Source organism: Tenrec ecaudatus, chromosome 16 (genome assembly GCF_050624435.1).
Source record: "Tenrec ecaudatus isolate mTenEca1 chromosome 16, mTenEca1.hap1, whole genome shotgun sequence".
Lineage (NCBI taxonomy): Eukaryota > Metazoa > Chordata > Mammalia > Afrosoricida > Tenrecidae > Tenrec > Tenrec ecaudatus.
The window spans coordinates 70,123,638-70,141,803 of record NC_134545.1 but is presented as its reverse complement, the minus strand read 5'-3'; the positions used below and the strand labels follow the sequence as shown (position 1 = coordinate 70,141,803).

The 18,166-nt window shown below is 40.3% G+C and overlaps 1 protein-coding gene and 1 pseudogene across 2 annotated transcripts in view; one reads left to right on the top strand and one right to left on the bottom strand.

Moving 5' to 3' along the window:
• The window catches only part of PRKG1 (protein kinase cGMP-dependent 1), a 1,325,949-nt gene that overhangs the window by 1,095,735 nt on the left and 212,048 nt on the right, over window positions 1-18,166 (top strand). For both annotated transcript variants that reach the window (XM_075534995.1, XM_075534994.1), the window contains exons 6-7: window positions 2,853-2,930; window positions 15,192-15,286. In XM_075534995.1, the coding sequence (XP_075391110.1) occupies window positions 2,853-2,930; window positions 15,192-15,286 (173 nt within the window). The remainder of the gene's footprint in view (window positions 1-2,852; window positions 2,931-15,191; window positions 15,287-18,166) is intronic.
• Window positions 14,154-15,030, bottom strand: LOC142429545 (glutathione peroxidase 1 pseudogene; annotated as a pseudogene).

The following is an 18,166-nucleotide window of genomic DNA, read 5'->3' as shown; positions in this document are numbered from 1 at the left end:
AGCTGTGTTCAACATCACAACAGTTTGTGTGGCAATTTTCCTGAGTCATGTTTCCTGAGGAAACAAAAATTTCACAGCCTCACACTGTTCTCTTAAATCAGCCATCACCCAAAAATGAGGTTCAGTTAAACTGCTTTAACGAAAAAAATTCACTGTGACCAGAGAGAACCTTCCAGGTGACGACACTTGGTGCACTAAGTCAGAGCGAGTTGCCCCATGCTCACTCACCAAGCAGGAAAAATGCATACTTAGAAAGCTCCACTCCGCCCAGTGCAATTCCAGTTTTGGGGGGTACGATTATATCCATAATAAACTACTCAGTCCCCCTTCTTGTGATACCTTTCTCTTTTACATGGAGTTTAAGTATAAGCCCCAACTGCAATTTACTTTAGAAAGAGTCTTATCTACCCTAGACCATGTTCCCATGGGACCCTGTACTTATACAAAGTTTCATAGCACTTTGCACCTTGAGTTTATTTGAACTTGGAGGAGATATCTTGTAGACCAAGTGGTAAGCAAACAACAATTAAGATACCTGGGTAAAATTATTACCTTATTACTTATGAAATCTGGATTGCAGGATGTAACATAGCTATAACATAAATTGGCTTTCCAACCCGAGACCAGACTTACCATTTCTGTCACACAGAGCTAGATAAAAGCAGATTTCACTTTTTGGGCGGGGAGGGTGGGGTGTGCATGAAGAGACCTATCCTGAGGAAGCAACAGAGAAAGAATGCGTACACGGGAAGCTGTCTCCCACAAGGAAGAATGTGAAGGCTATTATTAACGAATGAACTCATGTCGTCTCTTCAGAGCAGAGGGGAGAAGGGTGAAGAAAAAGGCCCCAAACCTTTCTAAGTGAGTTCTCCTCCACATGGAGCTACACAAAATCCCAGAAATCATCAGGAATGGGGAGGGTGTTCTCCCCTTTCACCACTGCTCCTAGCTGTCGCTTGTGTTTGCCAGCATAATCTACCAGCAGTGCTATCCAACCAACACAACTGTCACAGACCACATGCTCATTTATATGTAAATTGATTCAAATCCACTAATTGTTCCACTGATGCTTTCACCCACACTGACTACCTCTGACTAGGAGTTACCATGGCGTGGAGAGTGTCACCCTCTGCTAGCAGAATGGTTGCGATGGAGGGTGATCTAGGGTTCTGCTTACTCATCTTTTGAGGTTCAGGGTCCATAACAAAGTCTGACTCAGAGGCACTCACCATGTTTGTTGAGTGAATAGGTGAAGGTCCCATATTCTATTGTTCAATTCTTAAATCTATCTTTCCTAAAGATCTTCGCACTTTGAGGCAGCAAGATATAACAATGAAATACAGGTATCTCATTAATTGAAATAAATTTAATGAGTATATATTTATAATCTTTTTTAATACTTACCAATAATTGTGTATTCAGAAACTTATGAAAGAACTTGTTGGATAATATACATTGGACTGTATACTCCACCCCGTGTGGTTATTGGAGGAGGGAGATATAAAGGAGTTTTTCACTTAAAATACTTGCTACTTGGAGAATGAATTAGTTTTCAGTTTTAAAAAAACATAGCACAGTAGGTAGCATATTAACTATATAGACAAATTAATAATAGCTGTTATCAATGTCCAGTATTAATGAAATGCCATTTGAAGAGTGAGAAAACTAAAATGTACAGCCAAAGGACAAAGTGCAACTATCAGTTTAATGGAGATCGTGTGCAAGTCATGAGCTCTGCCTCCTAAGGAGTGGGCAAAATAATGTTTCATGTCTTTGTTTTCACTCCCCAATTAAGGCTCACCTGCCCTGATGGCTTAGTGCTTACACAATGGGCTGCTAACTGCAAAGTCAGAAGTTTGAAACCAGCAGCTACCCCTCAGGGGAAAGACAAGGCTTCCTACTCCAGTAAGAGTTACAGTTTCAGGAGCACACAGGGGCAGTTCTACCCTGTCCCCAAGGGTCACTATGAGTCAGAAGTGACTTGCTGGCAATGAGTTTGGACATTGGTTCTGCTCAGCAGAAAAGAAGACTCCAGTCAGATGGTACTGTCTCCTTTTTTTGGTTGCTTTACCTCCTGAGCCAGCAATACACATTCTTCCACCTCTCCTTGTAGAAATTTTGCAGACACTGGGAGAAGGCCCTGGGAATGGGTCTGGTCACTGAGTCGAGGTGAGAACACTCACATGCTGACTGTGATAATCCTCTTGCAGCTTTACTAGACTCCTGAGTTGGTAGTTTACGAGCTCACAGATGTTGGATCAGAATTCAACTCATAAAATTAAGACATTTTGTTTGACGGGGTTAAAGCTAAATAGCTGAAGCAAGGACATTAAAGCCCAGTTCTCTGCCTTAAAAAGTAACTAGGGCCACATAGTTCACACTGAAAGTCAAGCTAGTTTGAAATGAAGATCTCCAGACACCATAGCCATCTCTCAGAAAGAGGCCATCTCTCTGAAAACTCTTAATCAAATGAGAGAATAAGTAAAATCATAGAGAAAGTCCAGTTCAATCAGCAGCCACACTGTTTTGTTTCATGCCCAGTTGATGGGTGGGAGAATGCAGTATTTTTTATCCAATAAGTAAAAGGAATAAATTCAAAGATATAAATATAATCGCTTGAAAATAGGACAAAACTAAGAAAATAGCTTTTAAAAGGAGCCAGGATACAAATGATTTCTTTGTCTTCATTGTGTTCATTGACTATTTATTAAATATTATTCTTAAATCATGGTGGATTTTAGGCTCATCTAAAAGTTCTGCTGAGTGATTCCATTGGGGATTGATATTTGAAATGGTTGGGCTGTTTCAGTAAATCATTCCTTTCTTGATTTTTCTATCCCTTTATTTTTCAGACCCACTATGAAAATGGGGAATATATTATCAGGCAAGGTGCAAGAGGAGACACCTTCTTTATCATCAGCAAAGGAAAGGTAAGCTTTGGAAGCAAGCAATAGTGATGCCTGAGGAAATCTGGGCTCCTCAGTTTTTCCATCTTCTGCCTTCAAAGGAAAAATACATTAGAATGGATCATCCAAAATAACTCAAAAGGAAGAAGTACAACATGGAGGACCAGTAAATAGAGTAATAGCTAATAATCATGATGACATGGATCTCTGTGTGTGTGTTTCGTGCTCTCTGTAATCTGTTGCTGGTGAGCTTCTTTGAATCCTTGTGACTGGTAAGAGAAGCCTAGAGGCACAGCTGGCTGTACATCAGCTTGCAAACTGCAAGGTCAGTTGTTGGAAAACCCCAGCTGCTGTGCCGGAGAAAGATGAGGCTGTCTGCTTCTGTAAACATTTGTAGCTTCAGAAACTCTAAGGGGGCAGGAAGGCAGTTCTACCCTGTCCTATAGGATCCTTATGAGTGGATCAACTAGATAGATAGCAGTAGGTTTGGATGATTTTTGAATGATCCTATGTAACAGACTAGAAACCTTATAGAATTTTCTAGTCTGCAATATTTGAAGTAGATTACATAATTTTTTTAAAAAGAGAAAAATTATTTTTAAAATTCATATGAGAATAAGAATCCATCCTGTTACAAGGAGTAGGTGTTATGATGAAATATCTGATTTGAAATCAATCACTCAAGTTGAACTCTGGTTTTGAGATTTACTAGTTAGGGTCTTAAGGGGTTTGAGTGGCATAGTCATTCTGTGTTGGGCTGTTAATCACAAGGTCAGAAGTTCAAAACTACCAGCCATCTCTTGGGGAGAAAGATAGGATTTTTAATCCCATAAAGAGTTATAATCTTGAAAACTCACAAGGGCAGTTATACCCTGCCCTATCCAGTCACTTAAGAGTCAGCGTTGACTCCATGGTCATGAGTTTGGTTTTAATTTGATTTAGTGTCTTTATGCAGCTTTATTAGCATTCTGAAGATGATAGGCACATACATATATTGATGTTTCTTTATAAATATATGGTTAATAGGAAACTAATTAGAATATTGGTGTGGTAGATCTAGCTGCTAACCTGTAGGGTCGATGAATTTAACACACCAACTGCTCTGAAGAAGGAAGAAAGAGGAAGCTGTTGATTTCACTAAATATTTACAATCTCAAAACCCAAAGGAGCAGTTATACACCATTCTACAGGGTTTCAGTGAGTCCAAATCAACTGGATGGCTGGGGATTTTTGCTGGGTTTTCTGGAAACTACTAATGGTGATAAATTACAGAGGAAGGGCAACATGAATGGAAATTCACAATCTATTCCCAACTATAGCATTTTGATTTTGTTTTCAACAATTTCAATCCATTAAAACTCTATTTAAAAACTAATAGGGCAAGATATGACAAAATAACAATCTATAAATTATCAAGGGCTCATGAGGGAGGGGGGAGTGGAGAGGGAGGGGGAAAAAAAAAAGAGGACCTGATGCAAAGGGCTTAAGTGGAGAGCAAATGCTTTGAAAATGATTAGGGCAAAGAATGTACGGATGTGCTTTATACAATTGATGTATGTATATGTATGGATTGTGATAAGAGTTGTATGAGCCCCTAATAAAATGTAAAAAAAAACAAAACTAAGAAATGAGTGCAATGTAAATGGAGACTAACTTAGATTAACATGCTAATGGTATATTATCATAAATACCTTAAATTCCTTTCAACAATGAAGCCATAATCACTTTTTGCCAGCAAATGTTATCACACTATATTATGTAACTTGATATTATTTGCCCTTATAAATGATCTTTCCAAGGAATGATGACTCACAGTGAGTTTGTTTTTTAGTATGTATCCATGAGAGTAAGATAGGGGAAATAATGAGTAAGTGGAGTGGATGTATACACCAGTTTTCATTTTTAAAATGTTAAATCTTTAAGAATACATTTGTTTTTTTTCCCATTTAACAGATGAAACTCACTCTAGAGCTTGTCTCATGTGTATTAGGAAAGGTGGTAGAGTGAACAGAGTCTGTGAGAGATTATAAATCTTGGTGGATCGCATTTTAGATAATCCTCTGTGGGCTAATTTTGAATTATCTATCTATCTATCTATCTATCTATCTATCTATCTATCTATCTATCATCTATCTATCTATCTATCTATCTATCTATCTCGATTACCTCCAAATTCCATTTTCCCACGAACATTTTGATATCCCCTTAGACAAGTCTTACTGTCATCAAGGCAGTTCTGACTCAGAATGATCCTATAGGACATGCTAGAACTGCCTCTGGGGTTCTGGGACTTTAACTCTTTATGGGAGTGGAAAGCCTCATCTTTCTCCCAAAGAGAAGCTGGTAGTTTCCAACTGCTGACCTTATGGTGAGCAGCCCAACGTGTAATCTACTACACCACCATGGTTCTTCCCTTATATATTTTATATACAACATGTATATATAATATATATGTCATGTATAATGTATGTATAATGTGTGCATATATGTTATATACATATATTTAAAACCATACATGTTCTTTTGACTATTCTCTGAAAGCCCAGGATTAAAACCAAAGTCAAGATCCAGCTTCTGAAAAGGCCTCAGGAATTAAGATGTGTGGCCAGAATTGTGGTTACATTTTTATCTCCTGTTCCCCGATATTAGAGGATGAGGAAGTGTTAACATTTTGTGGCTTGTAGAATTCTTATTGAAACTTATCATGTACTGTTTTATTGCTTGATATTGACAGAAGCATCAGGCAAATTTGAGAATCCTCAAAGGCCATGAATGAATCGATTTGTCACCAGCGAACCTTTTGCGGTGACAGTAGGGATGCATTTTCCCTTTACAGCATTGCTGACTCTGCCGTAACGGGGTGATGTGTTCATCATTTATGATGGATTTCTGACAGACCACCTTTGGTGACCACCCTATGCCTGCAAATTTTCTATGCAGCCTGAAAAAGTAGTTTGTAACCAAGTTTCGCTGAAGACAGGTGCTCCAGTGGTGGTGTTTTTATTAGCTTTGTAATATCTATCTACATAGAAAAAGTGTACAAATTACACCACAGGACCCAATTCTATTGCCACTATTTCAGAGCTCCACGGGGACCCTACTTGTTCAAGGTGATTTTTTCTTTTAAAACAGGCATAGTTCCGGGTATTCCTGGTCCTCTGAATTAACAGCTGTGCTCCTTAACTGTCTTCATTACATAACTGTAATTGTGCAATAATCCATCTTGTATACATTAAGGAAAAGCAAGGATGCTACTTTGAAGATTAAGGTGTGTCCAATCAAGCCATAGTATTTTCTGTTGCTTCGTCTGCATGTGAGAGTTGGACATTGCATATAGGAGATAGAAGAAGGATCCACGCCTTTGGCTGTGGTGCCAGAGAGGAATCTTGATCATACCCTGGAGCGCTAAAAGTACAAGCTAATGTGTACTGGAAGAAGTGAGGCCGGAGTGCTCTGTAGGGGCAAGAATGGCAAGACTTCACCGTAAACACTTTGGACATGTTGTCAAGAGAAACCAGTCCCTAGATAAAGGCATCACGCTTGGTCAAGTGGAAGGGCACAGAGGTGGAGGACAGCCTCCATGGAGGTGGATTGACTCGGTGGCCGTAACAATGGACTCAAACCTGGGAACTATTGTGAGGCAGGCACAGGAGCAGGCAGTGTTTGGTTCTGTTGTGTGTGGTCCCCACGGGTCAGAACTGACTCGATGGAACCTTTCAGCTACTCACAACATGTTCATAAAATATCACACGCACAGATTATGTCATGCTTATATTACATTGAATTTTAATGCAATTGTTATTTATATATTAATATGAATATCTGTGACTACATTAGCCTTCCCTGAGGCTTAAGAATCACAAGGTATGAATACTCCGTTCTTCATCGCCAGGCTGTAGAAGAGTAACAAGAAAGTATGTTCAGGTTAAACAGGCAACTACATTGTTAAAAAGAAAACTTTCTAACATTGTACAACGTGTTTTTGTAACTGGTTATAAAGGATATTCCCGACATAGGTGTTAAGCTTTTTGCTGCCAAATGGCTCTTTCTCAGACAACATGGTGAGGAAGACACAAGAAGACATGATCCCAACAGGGGCTGCAGAGCTACAAAATGGATTTCCCTTTGTTGGGTGTGATTTGTTCAAGTGGAAAAGACTCATTGTTCTCCCCTAAAAGTACATCCACATAAAGAAGGAAAACATACTGTAAACTTCGAGACACTTGTTTTCCTCCAGTCAACCAACACAAGCGCATTTGTCTGAAACTTCAGGCAGGTTGCCTGCGGCGAATTCTAAAGTCCTGGGTGCTGCCTAACTAGAAGCTGGGTTAGTTCTGTGTTCTTCAGTCAGTCTATCCCAGTTACCTGGGAAGATGGCTATTTCTTCCCAGAGAAGAAAAGGAATTCACAATTGAGCATGACCAGTATCTCTGACAGAACTTGATGTCTATGTCCTTGATATTGTGATTTATTGAAAACCCAAATTTTGTCTCTCTCCATAAATAGAAGGGACGCCAATGGAACAGAATTGGTTGACAAAATTTCAGTCTCAATAATTTATATGCATTTTTAGTTTGTTTCTGAAGTCTATTTTTATAGCATATGTTACCATTAGAAAAATGTAATTGGAAATTTCTAATCATTAAATATAATTTTATACCACATGGCTTTACTTCCTAGAATCACCAAGTCTTCAATCATGTTTACCAACCCAATAGGCTTAGTCACAAAGTACAGTGTTGAGACTGAGGAAAAGGCTTTGTTCTCTTGTGAACATTTTCTTTTTTTCTCTTATGGAAGTTTTATTTGTTATATATAACAGTGTACCATAAAGAAACATTTTCTTTAAGGTCAAAAGCAAGATGGGGATATTTATTTTGTTGTTTTGTTTTTTTCTCTTAAAAATCATTTTATTGGGGGCTCATACAACTCTTATCATAATCCATCCATTATTGCCATCCTCATTGTCAAAACATTGTCTTTCTACTTGAGCCCCTGGTATCAGCTCCTCATTTTTCTCCTCCCTTCCTACTCCCTTCCTTTAAGAATCCTTGATAATTTATAAATTATTACTATTTTTTTCATGCTTTACACTGTCTAATGTCTCCCTTCACCCACTTTTCTGTTGTCTGTCCTCCCAGGGAGGGGGTTATATGTAGATCCTTGTGATAGGTTCCCCATTTCTACCCCCCTTCCCCTCTCATTATTGGTCCTGAGGGGTCTATCTGTCCTGGATTCCCTGTGTTACCAGCTCTGATCTGTATCCCTGTACAGAAGCTACTTATTCTCACCGCTTTGTTGAATGTGTTTTAGAGCAGGCAGACATAGGATATGTTTGTGTGCGGTGTATAAAGTAAGTACATTGGAAACAGGAATGAGGGGATGATGAAATTCTGCATACCAGCTTAGGGAAAGGAGAGACTGTGTATGTGGAGGGCAGAAATGCTCATTTCTCCTGGGTTACACCAAGGGTGCAGTGGTGAAGTCAGAGTCGGGAATTTCACATCCTGTCGATAATAAACTGTATTCATGACAAAAAGGCAGAGGACACAACTTAAAGGAAAGAAAACGCAGTGTTTCCCTGCACGAGCTCCTCGCTGTGGCCTCCTCCTTCGACAGTGGGAGACTGTTCGTTTCGCGTGTTTTGGAGCAACAGGGGCGAAGTGTGAGCAGTACGTGCAGATTGCAGCGAGAAAGGTAGTGATTTTGGCTCAGGGAACTCCTCACGGTTTGCTCTGTGAATCATAGATAGGAAAATGCTTACCTTGCAGTTCTCCAGCTGGCTCTCCCTACGCGTCTAGAAATTCCAAATTTGTTTACAAAAAGCCATTTAGACAGACCAGTACACCCTGCTCAAAATATTTTATAGATTAGGACTCTTTGTGATCTTATCTTAGTCAATACCAGTAGCAATTTATAAGATAGTTACTGAGGTTTCTGTCCAGTTTGTAAGACTCTGATTGAGGCTATTAATTTCCACTCACAAAGTTGCTGGTTTCGAGAGATTGGATTACAGGCATTTCAACAACTAATGTTTGTTTTTTTTAACTAGGTTGAGAATCAAATAGATGTATTTAAATTTCCCCCCTTAAGTTTAGCCATTTTGTTTTATATACTTTTAATTTTTACTGTTTTATTGGTACTTCATTCATATATCATGAAATTCAGTAATTGAATCCTATCAAGATGACATTTTCTTCTTCCTTATGCTCATTGTTATTCGTGGTTTTTTTATTTTGACAAAAATATGCAAACCTTCTCTAATTCAGCAGCTTCTACATGAATAACTCACTGCCAGAGATTATGCTCTTCATGTTGTACCACTCTTATTGATAGCCAGCTCCAAATTGTTCCACCCCCATTAAATTAAACTCAGTGCCCCAAGCCAAAACGCTTCCTCTATCACCCATGGTAACCACAGGTCAGTTTTGGTTTCTTTCTTTCCTGTTTTTCAAAAAATCATTTTATTGGCGCTCATACAACTCTTATCACAATCTATACATCCATGCATGTGTCAAGCACAGCACTCTACCATCTTGTTCCTGTTTATATTTCTGCCTCAGAGATGTAGTGGGCTGGTACTATCCCATATGTAGTGCGCACTGCCACCTTATGACGAAGGGTATAACTACATGAATCTGAAGGGGGCTGCTTCTCTCCAGCCTCAACACACGAGATTCCCACTGTATAGATGTGTCCCACTGAGTGCATAAAAATTTTAAGGAGAAAATTATTCAGTTTTGGGATGGATTAAGAAGTCAAAGTTATTTTGAAAAGCGTTGCTTTGCTTCTCAAATAAAATGTTGAGTCCTTTTGAACAGAAAATCATTAATTCATTTTGTTATAGTGCTTTTTTTAGGTTAAAGTATCAGTTAAAATAGTACTGAAGACTTGGTATTAAGGGCCAGTTTCTTTGTCCCACTAAAATATTTCTATTTTTATTTTTAAATGCACATATAGTTTTTAAACAGTCAAAAAATTAAACTATAGAACCAAACATGTCTTTTGTTAAAAATTAAAATATAGGAAAGTACAAAGAACATTAAAATATGCATACTATAGTGTTCTAAATACCACTTTATGGCAACAATAAAATGTGGCAGTTGCTGTTTCTTATTGAGTGCTATAGAGTCCGTTCCCACTCGTGGGCACCGTATGTGCAACAGAACGAGACACTGCCTGGCCCTGCACCCTCCTCACCATTGTTGTGTTTTTGACCCCTTGTGGAAGTCACTGTGTCAATCCACCTCCTTGAAGGTTTGTGCTCTCTTTTATGCCAACTTGGCTGGACCTTGTAAAGGATAACGGTGGAATCCAACCTCTCAGGCAGGGCACAGCCTGATGACGTCTTCTGGAAGATATGCCCATGATTTTCATAAGAGACACTGTGGAGGATGGCTCTCCCCCTCTTCTTCCTGCTGGCCTGAATCCTGTGTCGGACTTCTTGGGTTGACAACCACCATGTGGCCTGCTGGCCCTGGGAGCTGTCTGTGGCCCACCATGCTGCCTGTTGGCCTTGGGTCCTCCCTACTTTGCCTCCCTCTGTCTGTGGTCTTTCTGCGTCTTGGTCAGGGCCCCAGCACTGTGTGAGTTGAGGAGGGCCTCCAGCTAGCATCTGACCCAGGGAGTTGAGTCAGGGGAGGTTTGACTGTTCTATGGCGATGTGCAATGCTTCCCTGATTAAAAAAAATGTATTTCTTGTGCGTATATGAGTGTCACTTGTGTTGCTTCTTTAGAAAACCTAGCCTAATGTAGTCTTCCCTTTTTCCTTGACTTTGAACTTTAGAAAGAATGATGTCCTTTTCCAGGGACTGTCCTGTCATGATACTGTGTCCCCTGCCACCCCCATAGTAATAATAACATTAGTAGATATGAACCATTTATTTTATTATTAAATGTACAGAACTTCTGAAATGAGAACTGTACAGATAGCTTTCCTCATTGACTCCGTTTAGTTCACAAACACACGCGCACACACATTCCTCCCTCTGGGTTAGCTATCTGGTTTTGTAGAGGAGGTATGTGGACTCAAATAGACAATATAGTTTTGTTAAATCTGATTATCCAATTATTTTCTACTGCTTTATATTATTACTCTTTAGGTGATTAAAAAGCACAGATGTCACTTTGAGGCTACAGTGAGCCCAATTCAAGTCAAGGTGCATATGAAAAGTGGGCAATGGATAGGGGAGATTGGAGAAGAATGAATACATTTGACTTATGGTCTGGGTGCAGCACATTATACTATAACATGAAATGCCAGAGCCAAGACCAATTCTGTCTCGCTCAAAAGTACATGCAGAACGCTCACTTGAAAGCCAAGCAAGGTTAGCGAGACTTGACCTTGTGTGCTTCAGACGTCTTATCAAGAGACACAAGGTTAAGGGAAAACGAGGATGATCCTGAATGAGATGGATTAACACCGTGGCTGCGACAATGGGTTCAAATATGACAACAGCTGTGGAGATGGCACGGGCCCAGGTAGTGTTTTGTTCTGTTGCACATAAGGTCGCTATGAATCAGCACTGACTTACTCTTATGTAACCGTATCAACAGCGTGAGTCAGAAAGTACTTCATAGTTTAGGTGTGGAAAGAACAGGTATGCAGGCCAAGGTCAGAGCGCTATCACTGTATGTTTAACTCCCTGTGCTCTGATTTTTACTGGATTAAATATGTAAATGTTTATTATTGTTATCTGAGTGTACTTAGAACAGCTCATTAAAAACACAAGTTACATATGTGAAGATTAAAACTGTAAAGGAAAGCACTTGTATTTGATGGTTGAATTGCACAGATTTTGGATTATTAAGAGAAGTTTTCCTTCAGGTTTATCACAGATACAGAAAGTGCTTTGTTCTGGGAATGGGTCACTGTTTATTTTATGTTTCTATTGCTGCACTTCAGCAACATCTTTTCAAATTACACTTCAAAATCCACGGATGTTTCTCAAATGATGCTCATGAATTTGCCACTTTGAATCTCCACTAATTTTTATTCACCAACTAGAAAATGTAGGCGTTATGAAATATTTCTATGCATCTAATTTTGAACGAGTGCTACACACCTATAACACGTTGCATCCTTGTGTATGATCTCTTTAGCAGCCAGTTGGAAGAACAGAAATGCTTTTGTCAAATTGCTTCATCCTTTAGAGGGCACTGAGGTTCAGAAAAGGCATCCTGGTGGCGCCGTCGTTGCAAATAGGGCTGCGATCTGCAAGGTCCACAGTTCAAAACCGCCAGTAGCTGTGAGGGAGAACTACAGAGCGTCCGTGGAGAGTTACAATCTTGGAAACCCACAGAGGCAGTTCTACCCTGTCCTATGGGGTTGCCATGAGTCAGCATCGACCAGATGGCAGTGAGTTTGAATTTGAGTTTTGAGGTTCAGAAATATTATAATAATTCATGTATAATTGCCCAAGATTGGTCTGTAGAAACTACCACTTCCATTACTCTCTTGAAATGCAGATATTTCAGACCCACTGCATGGCAATCTCCAGAATGTGGATCCAGCTAGGTTATGCAAGCTGTTTATTCCCTGAGCTGCTCACTATAAATTTGGTGGTTCAAGCCCATCCAGGCATGACTGAAGAAACTTCTTGATCTGTGTCCAGAAAATTTGGCTTTGAAAACTGTGTGCCTCACAGTGCTACCATGACACTCACGAGGCCACCATGAGGCAGAGTCAACTGGAGTAACATTTGTGGTAAAGATCCACCTTCACTTAGAATGAATGGGTCTCTGTATTTCAATCCTCTGTTAAAACCTCATCAGTCTACAAATTAACATTTCTATGCTATAGCATGATAGAAAACATGCCCTTGTTTTGAAACACCGTTTATTTGAGGAGTTATCTAATAGATCAATAGAGATTGACAATTGAATTCCCTTCTCCTTGCATAGACCTGGATACTTATAAAACGTCTGGTCTCTGAGATCAGTTCTCTTGATTCAGGAACATGAGGCCTAGTCATTTTAAGCATGTTTTAGTGTCTGGCATTGTCTCAAGAAATGAGTTTTTCTACTTCATTACATTTTCCAGATAGGTGATTTTTAACGATTTAACCTTTCTGGAAGGAGCATAGGCAATATTACGACTATAGTGAATGACTACACAGGGACAACACACGCCTTTCTGTCTGCAACAGCAGCGCCGACAGAACATCACCCACTTCCCCTGGATGAGCGCACAGGGTCCTGCAGGTGCCGGCATAGCTTACTGGAATGCAAGGTTTTCTGATGAAACAATTTACAGTTTTCATTATTATTATAAATTTTAGAGGCTGTCATAAAGTAATACTTTGTTTGAAGAGCATACTGTTTGTTATGATAAAAATATATAATTTATATTTCTTTAAAAGGATCAATTAGATGGAATTTCAATTTATATGGAAATTTGAGTTTCACTTAAATAGCTGTTCCCCTAATTTAGTTTACCCATTTTAGAATCCAATCTTGTATTGTAGAAACACATTTTTAAATGGATAGAATGTGTGGATAGACAGGAAACGTGAAGTTCACGCAATCCACCGTCTTATTAGGAGTCCCTTACTCCAAGGAGCCCTGTGCTTGTGCCCGGGCTTGCGTTGCCCCTGACAAGTGTGGTTGTAGGATGCATGCACCCTGCCATACAGTACGTGTCATTCAGCAGCTCACGTTTCTCCTCCTGATATTTTCTATTGATCCATATTGTTAGTATGAATCTCATGGATCTATTACGCATCATTGTCTTGCTATTTGCATCATCTTTCAATTTTAAAAAATTGTGTAGGTTATTTGTTCTATGTTATTAGTATGAATGCAGTTCAAGGAGAATTTTGTGCTTCAGTCTTATTCTATTATATAAATATATTCATTTATGGATTCCACTGCTGGTTGATATTTATGTATCCAGTTGTTTGCTACTAATGTGCTGCGTGAACATGTTTTTAACATTTATGGGAAGCCCTGGTGGCATAATGGTTGTGTTGGACTCATAATAGATGAGACACTTCAAATTTCATTGGTGCAGATAAGCTATTTTTATAAGGTCAGTGGTTTGAAACCACAGAGAAAGGCAAGGCTTCCTGCTCTCTTAAAGAGTTACATGCTCAGAAACCCGCAGGGGCAGTTCTGTCTTGACCTGCAGGACCACTATGAATCGGAACTCAATGGCAATAAACATATACTACACACACACACACACACACACACACACACACACACACACACACACATAGATATAAATCCTTCAGAAATTATGGAGGTTTAACAAAATATTGAAATGTTCATTCTTTTTTTTTTCCTTACACAGGGAACAATTTTATTTGGTCTGGGAGGGGAGGCTGGGACGGGCAGGGCTAGTGCCCACCTGCGGAGGCTTTCGCGGATATCAGGTGTTCCTCCATTCGGGTTTAGAAGAAACACCCTCATTGATGAAGTCCCCACGCAAGGCAGGCAACATAGTGCCTGCCAGGCAGCCTGCGGGAGGGAGGTGCGCCCTAGGCACTGCGGGGGCCCCTTGGAGAACAGGGCCTGGAGATCGGGCTCCAAGTCCATGGTGGGGAAGCGGCGGCTGTACCTGCGCACAGGCACACCATCACGGCCCACCAGGAACTTCTCGAAGTTCAGGAGATGTCGTTGCGGCACACAGGCGACCAGGTGATAAGCTTGGGGTCGGTCATGAGAGAGGTGGCATCGTCGCTGGGCGCCGGCAGGGCCTCCCCGAGGAAGGCAAAGAGCGGGTGTGCATTGGCGCCGTTCACCTCGCACTTCTCAACAGGCAGAAGTTGGGCTCGAACCCGCCGCCAGGTCGGACGTGCTTGAGGGAATTCAGAATTTCTTCATTCTTGGCGTTCCCCTGATGCCCAAACTGGTTGCACGGGAAACCTAGCACGACCAGGCCCCGGGGGCCGAGGCGCTGCTGCAGGTCGTTCATCTGGGTGTAGTCCCGGACCGTGGTGCCTCCGAGCGACGCCACGTTCTCGATGAGCAGCACCTGGCCCTGCAGCGAGGCCAGGCTCATGGGCTCCCCGCCGGCCAGTGAGCGCGACGGCCGCGAGTGGAGCGGCACCGCGTGACTCCGGGACCGGAAGCGCGAGAGAGACGGACAGAGGTCGGCAAGACGAACGAACGAAATGTTCATTCTTATGATTTATTTGAAGATCTGTCCTGTTATTCTTTGGACTTTTCACAGAAATTTCATTTTCTTTCCATTAAAATAAGTGTGTTTAATTACATTCAACTAGGGTGTGTTGGTCGTCCAGAGAGACATTGGCTATAGAGTGTCCTTGTTTCTCTGTGCAGGTGAATGTCACTCGCGAAGACTCACCAAGCGAAGACCCAGTTTTCCTTCGAACTTTAGGAAAAGGCGATTGGTTTGGAGAGAAAGCCTTGCAGGGGTAAGTTAACCTTTGACTACACAGTTTGGATTTGATTACTGCAAAAACTCTTATCTCCCTGGTTGAACGCCTAGTAAAACAGGGTATTTATTAGTGGTTGTTCCAGCATCAAACAGATCTGATGAGTATGTCTATTGATTTCTAGTTAATTTCGTAATCGGCTTATATAGGTTAGTATAGGTGGCAAACCCATTTCATTTCTGTAATCGATCACTGTTATATTAACAGGGATTTTTCCTGCATTGTGTTCTTCAATAGCAAACTCTATGAAGACTAGGTGAGAGGGCAGTGTTTCTGCTGAGCTTGCTCGGTACCCTCTTTCTTAGAATTATAGGGAGGTGATTGGGGATATCACCATCCCTAAATCTGATTGTGCAAACACACAGCCTTTCCAAGCTCCCTCTCAGAGTGGTGATTGTCATCCTGGGCGATGGTAGTGGGGCTAAGTCACTCCTTGCAGATTGACTCTAGACAGGCTTAAAGATACTACTTCCTAGTAGAGCTGCGGTTCTCAACCTGTGGGTCACGACCCCTTTGGGGTCCGCCAATTGGGGTCCCCCAATTCCTAACCGTAGCAAAATTACAGTTATGAAGTAGCAACAAAATAATGTTATGGTTGGGGGGTCCCCACCACTGGAGGAGCGGTATTACAGGGTGGTGGCATGAGGAAGGTTGAGAACCACTGATGTAGAGAGTCCTGATGACTTAAACTGTGTCCCTCCACTAGGACCTCAAGAAGCAAGCACATGGCGTATCGGCCCATGCGTGATGGAAGAAAATTCTAGCTGATTTCACATAGGGCGTTTTACAGAATGCAGGACAAATAAACTTAGGTATTCGAATCCTGTTTCCTAATGAGCTACCTATTTCAGATACCAATAAATATAGATGAGACGCTTCAAATTTCATTGGTGCAGATAAGATATTTTTATAAGTAATAATCAGTAAACACTTATTTTAGTATTCAATTCCAGGTGCAGGAGAGTCTCCTAGAGAGAAACAGTTATAAGGTATCATTTGTTCCTAAAATATTAGGAACTAATTTTGCTTCTATTTCAAATGATTGCTTCTCTCATTTTAAGAATTACCTTATGAGGGTATTGTTTAAAAGCACAATAAAAATAGTTCAAGGAATTTTTAAAGCCAAAATCAGATGGAAAGTACTATTTTTTCATATTATTTAACAGCTACAGAAATAAAGAAATGTTGATAAATCATCTTACCAGGCAATATAGTCTTATGAACATTCAAAGCTAAATGCACTCAACTTTCTTTGTTTTGTATTTACTGAACATGTACATAGCATTAGATTTTTCAGGTAGCTACGTCAAAGAACTAGCATGTCTACAAGTAATGCATTAAAAATGATCTCCTAGTATAAACTGCTTGAGCTTACCCTCCGCCCTTTTGTCGTTCTATCCCTTGGATAGAAAATCTGTAGCAGTCTTTAGAGAACACCACCACTCAGTTTCACTGCTTCACGATGAAATGCCTCTGTTGGAATTGTTAATCCCTAGCATGGCGAAAGGACCAGAAACATTAACTATGATTCCTGGATGAACGAACAGAAAAATACCATAGAATAAAGAATAGATAATTAGGAATCAAAAGATTTTCTTTTTGAGTTTACTGTCACTGATTTTTGAGTCATTTGCAAACCAAAACAAAACCATGTTCACTGTGAGAAACACCTTTGTATAATGCGTTCCAAGAAGTGATGTTGGAGATAGGGTTTATGAACGCGTTACTAAATTTTGGGGTGATGTCAAAACAATTGAGTGACATTCTATCGATTTTTAGCATATTTTTATGAATGATCTGGTTACAAGACGCTCGTTTGCACAAAACTGATCTCCACAAGCTTTTAGAAAGCACATGGTTCTCCCATGAGCTGAGAAGCAGTCAAGTGATTTCTTTCCTTACTCCCCAGCCAACCATTTCCTGCCACAAGCTACGCTCCCATTTTGTATGCCTTTTACTCTCTCTGGATAGCCAGCCCTTCTGTACCTGTCTATAGTAAGTACACTTGTATGTTATCCCAAAGACCGGCTACTTATCCAGTAGAATTTTCATTCTCCTCTGACTTTGACGTCACTACTGCTTCCATCATGGTTCTGAATTCACTATTGATCTCTCCCAGCCTGCTTCAAACTTCCGGTTCTTTGAGATCTTTGAAATTGTTAGCATTCTTTAGAACTCCTCTTTTCATTTCACAAATCCTCTTTTCATTGAATAAAATCACCGATGTTTTGTCTTCAACCCTCTCAAATCAGCGCAGATAAACGTCCAGATCTGTGACTCTGTTACTTCCATGAAAAGAAGTCCCAAGTGTTTATATGCTGAGGTGAGCCCAGCATCTGGCACTTATTCAATAGGATTTGTTGAATGGAAGAATGAAAAGCGAATGAACAAACAAACCTCCCTAATGATGCCCAATTTTGTAATTCCATCTGACTCTGAATTACTTCCAACTATTGGAATTTGTTTAGCCAGGCGTCAGAGGTTGTGAGCTCAATGTACTACGGGGGCTGATTTAAAGTGTAAATGCCTCAAATAAGGTGAATGAAAGCTATGTCAAACCGTAAAGTCTTATGTGACGATTTAACTGGAAAGCCAATTTCACAGTAACTACTGAGCTCCAGGTTATTGCTAATCTGAAGAAATGAGGTCTGAGCCTTTTAAGAAGAGCAGAAAAACCTAAATTTTTAACCTGTGAGAGCATAGGCAATTCATTTGACTTAAAAAACAACAAACTGATGACAAACAAACTTTTCGGCAAATTGTTTTACTTGTGGCCTCTCATTTTGTGGATTTTATCTATGGGTTATGAGCCTGGTTACACAGTAGCTTAAGCACTAGCATAGTCATTGCAAGGTCAGT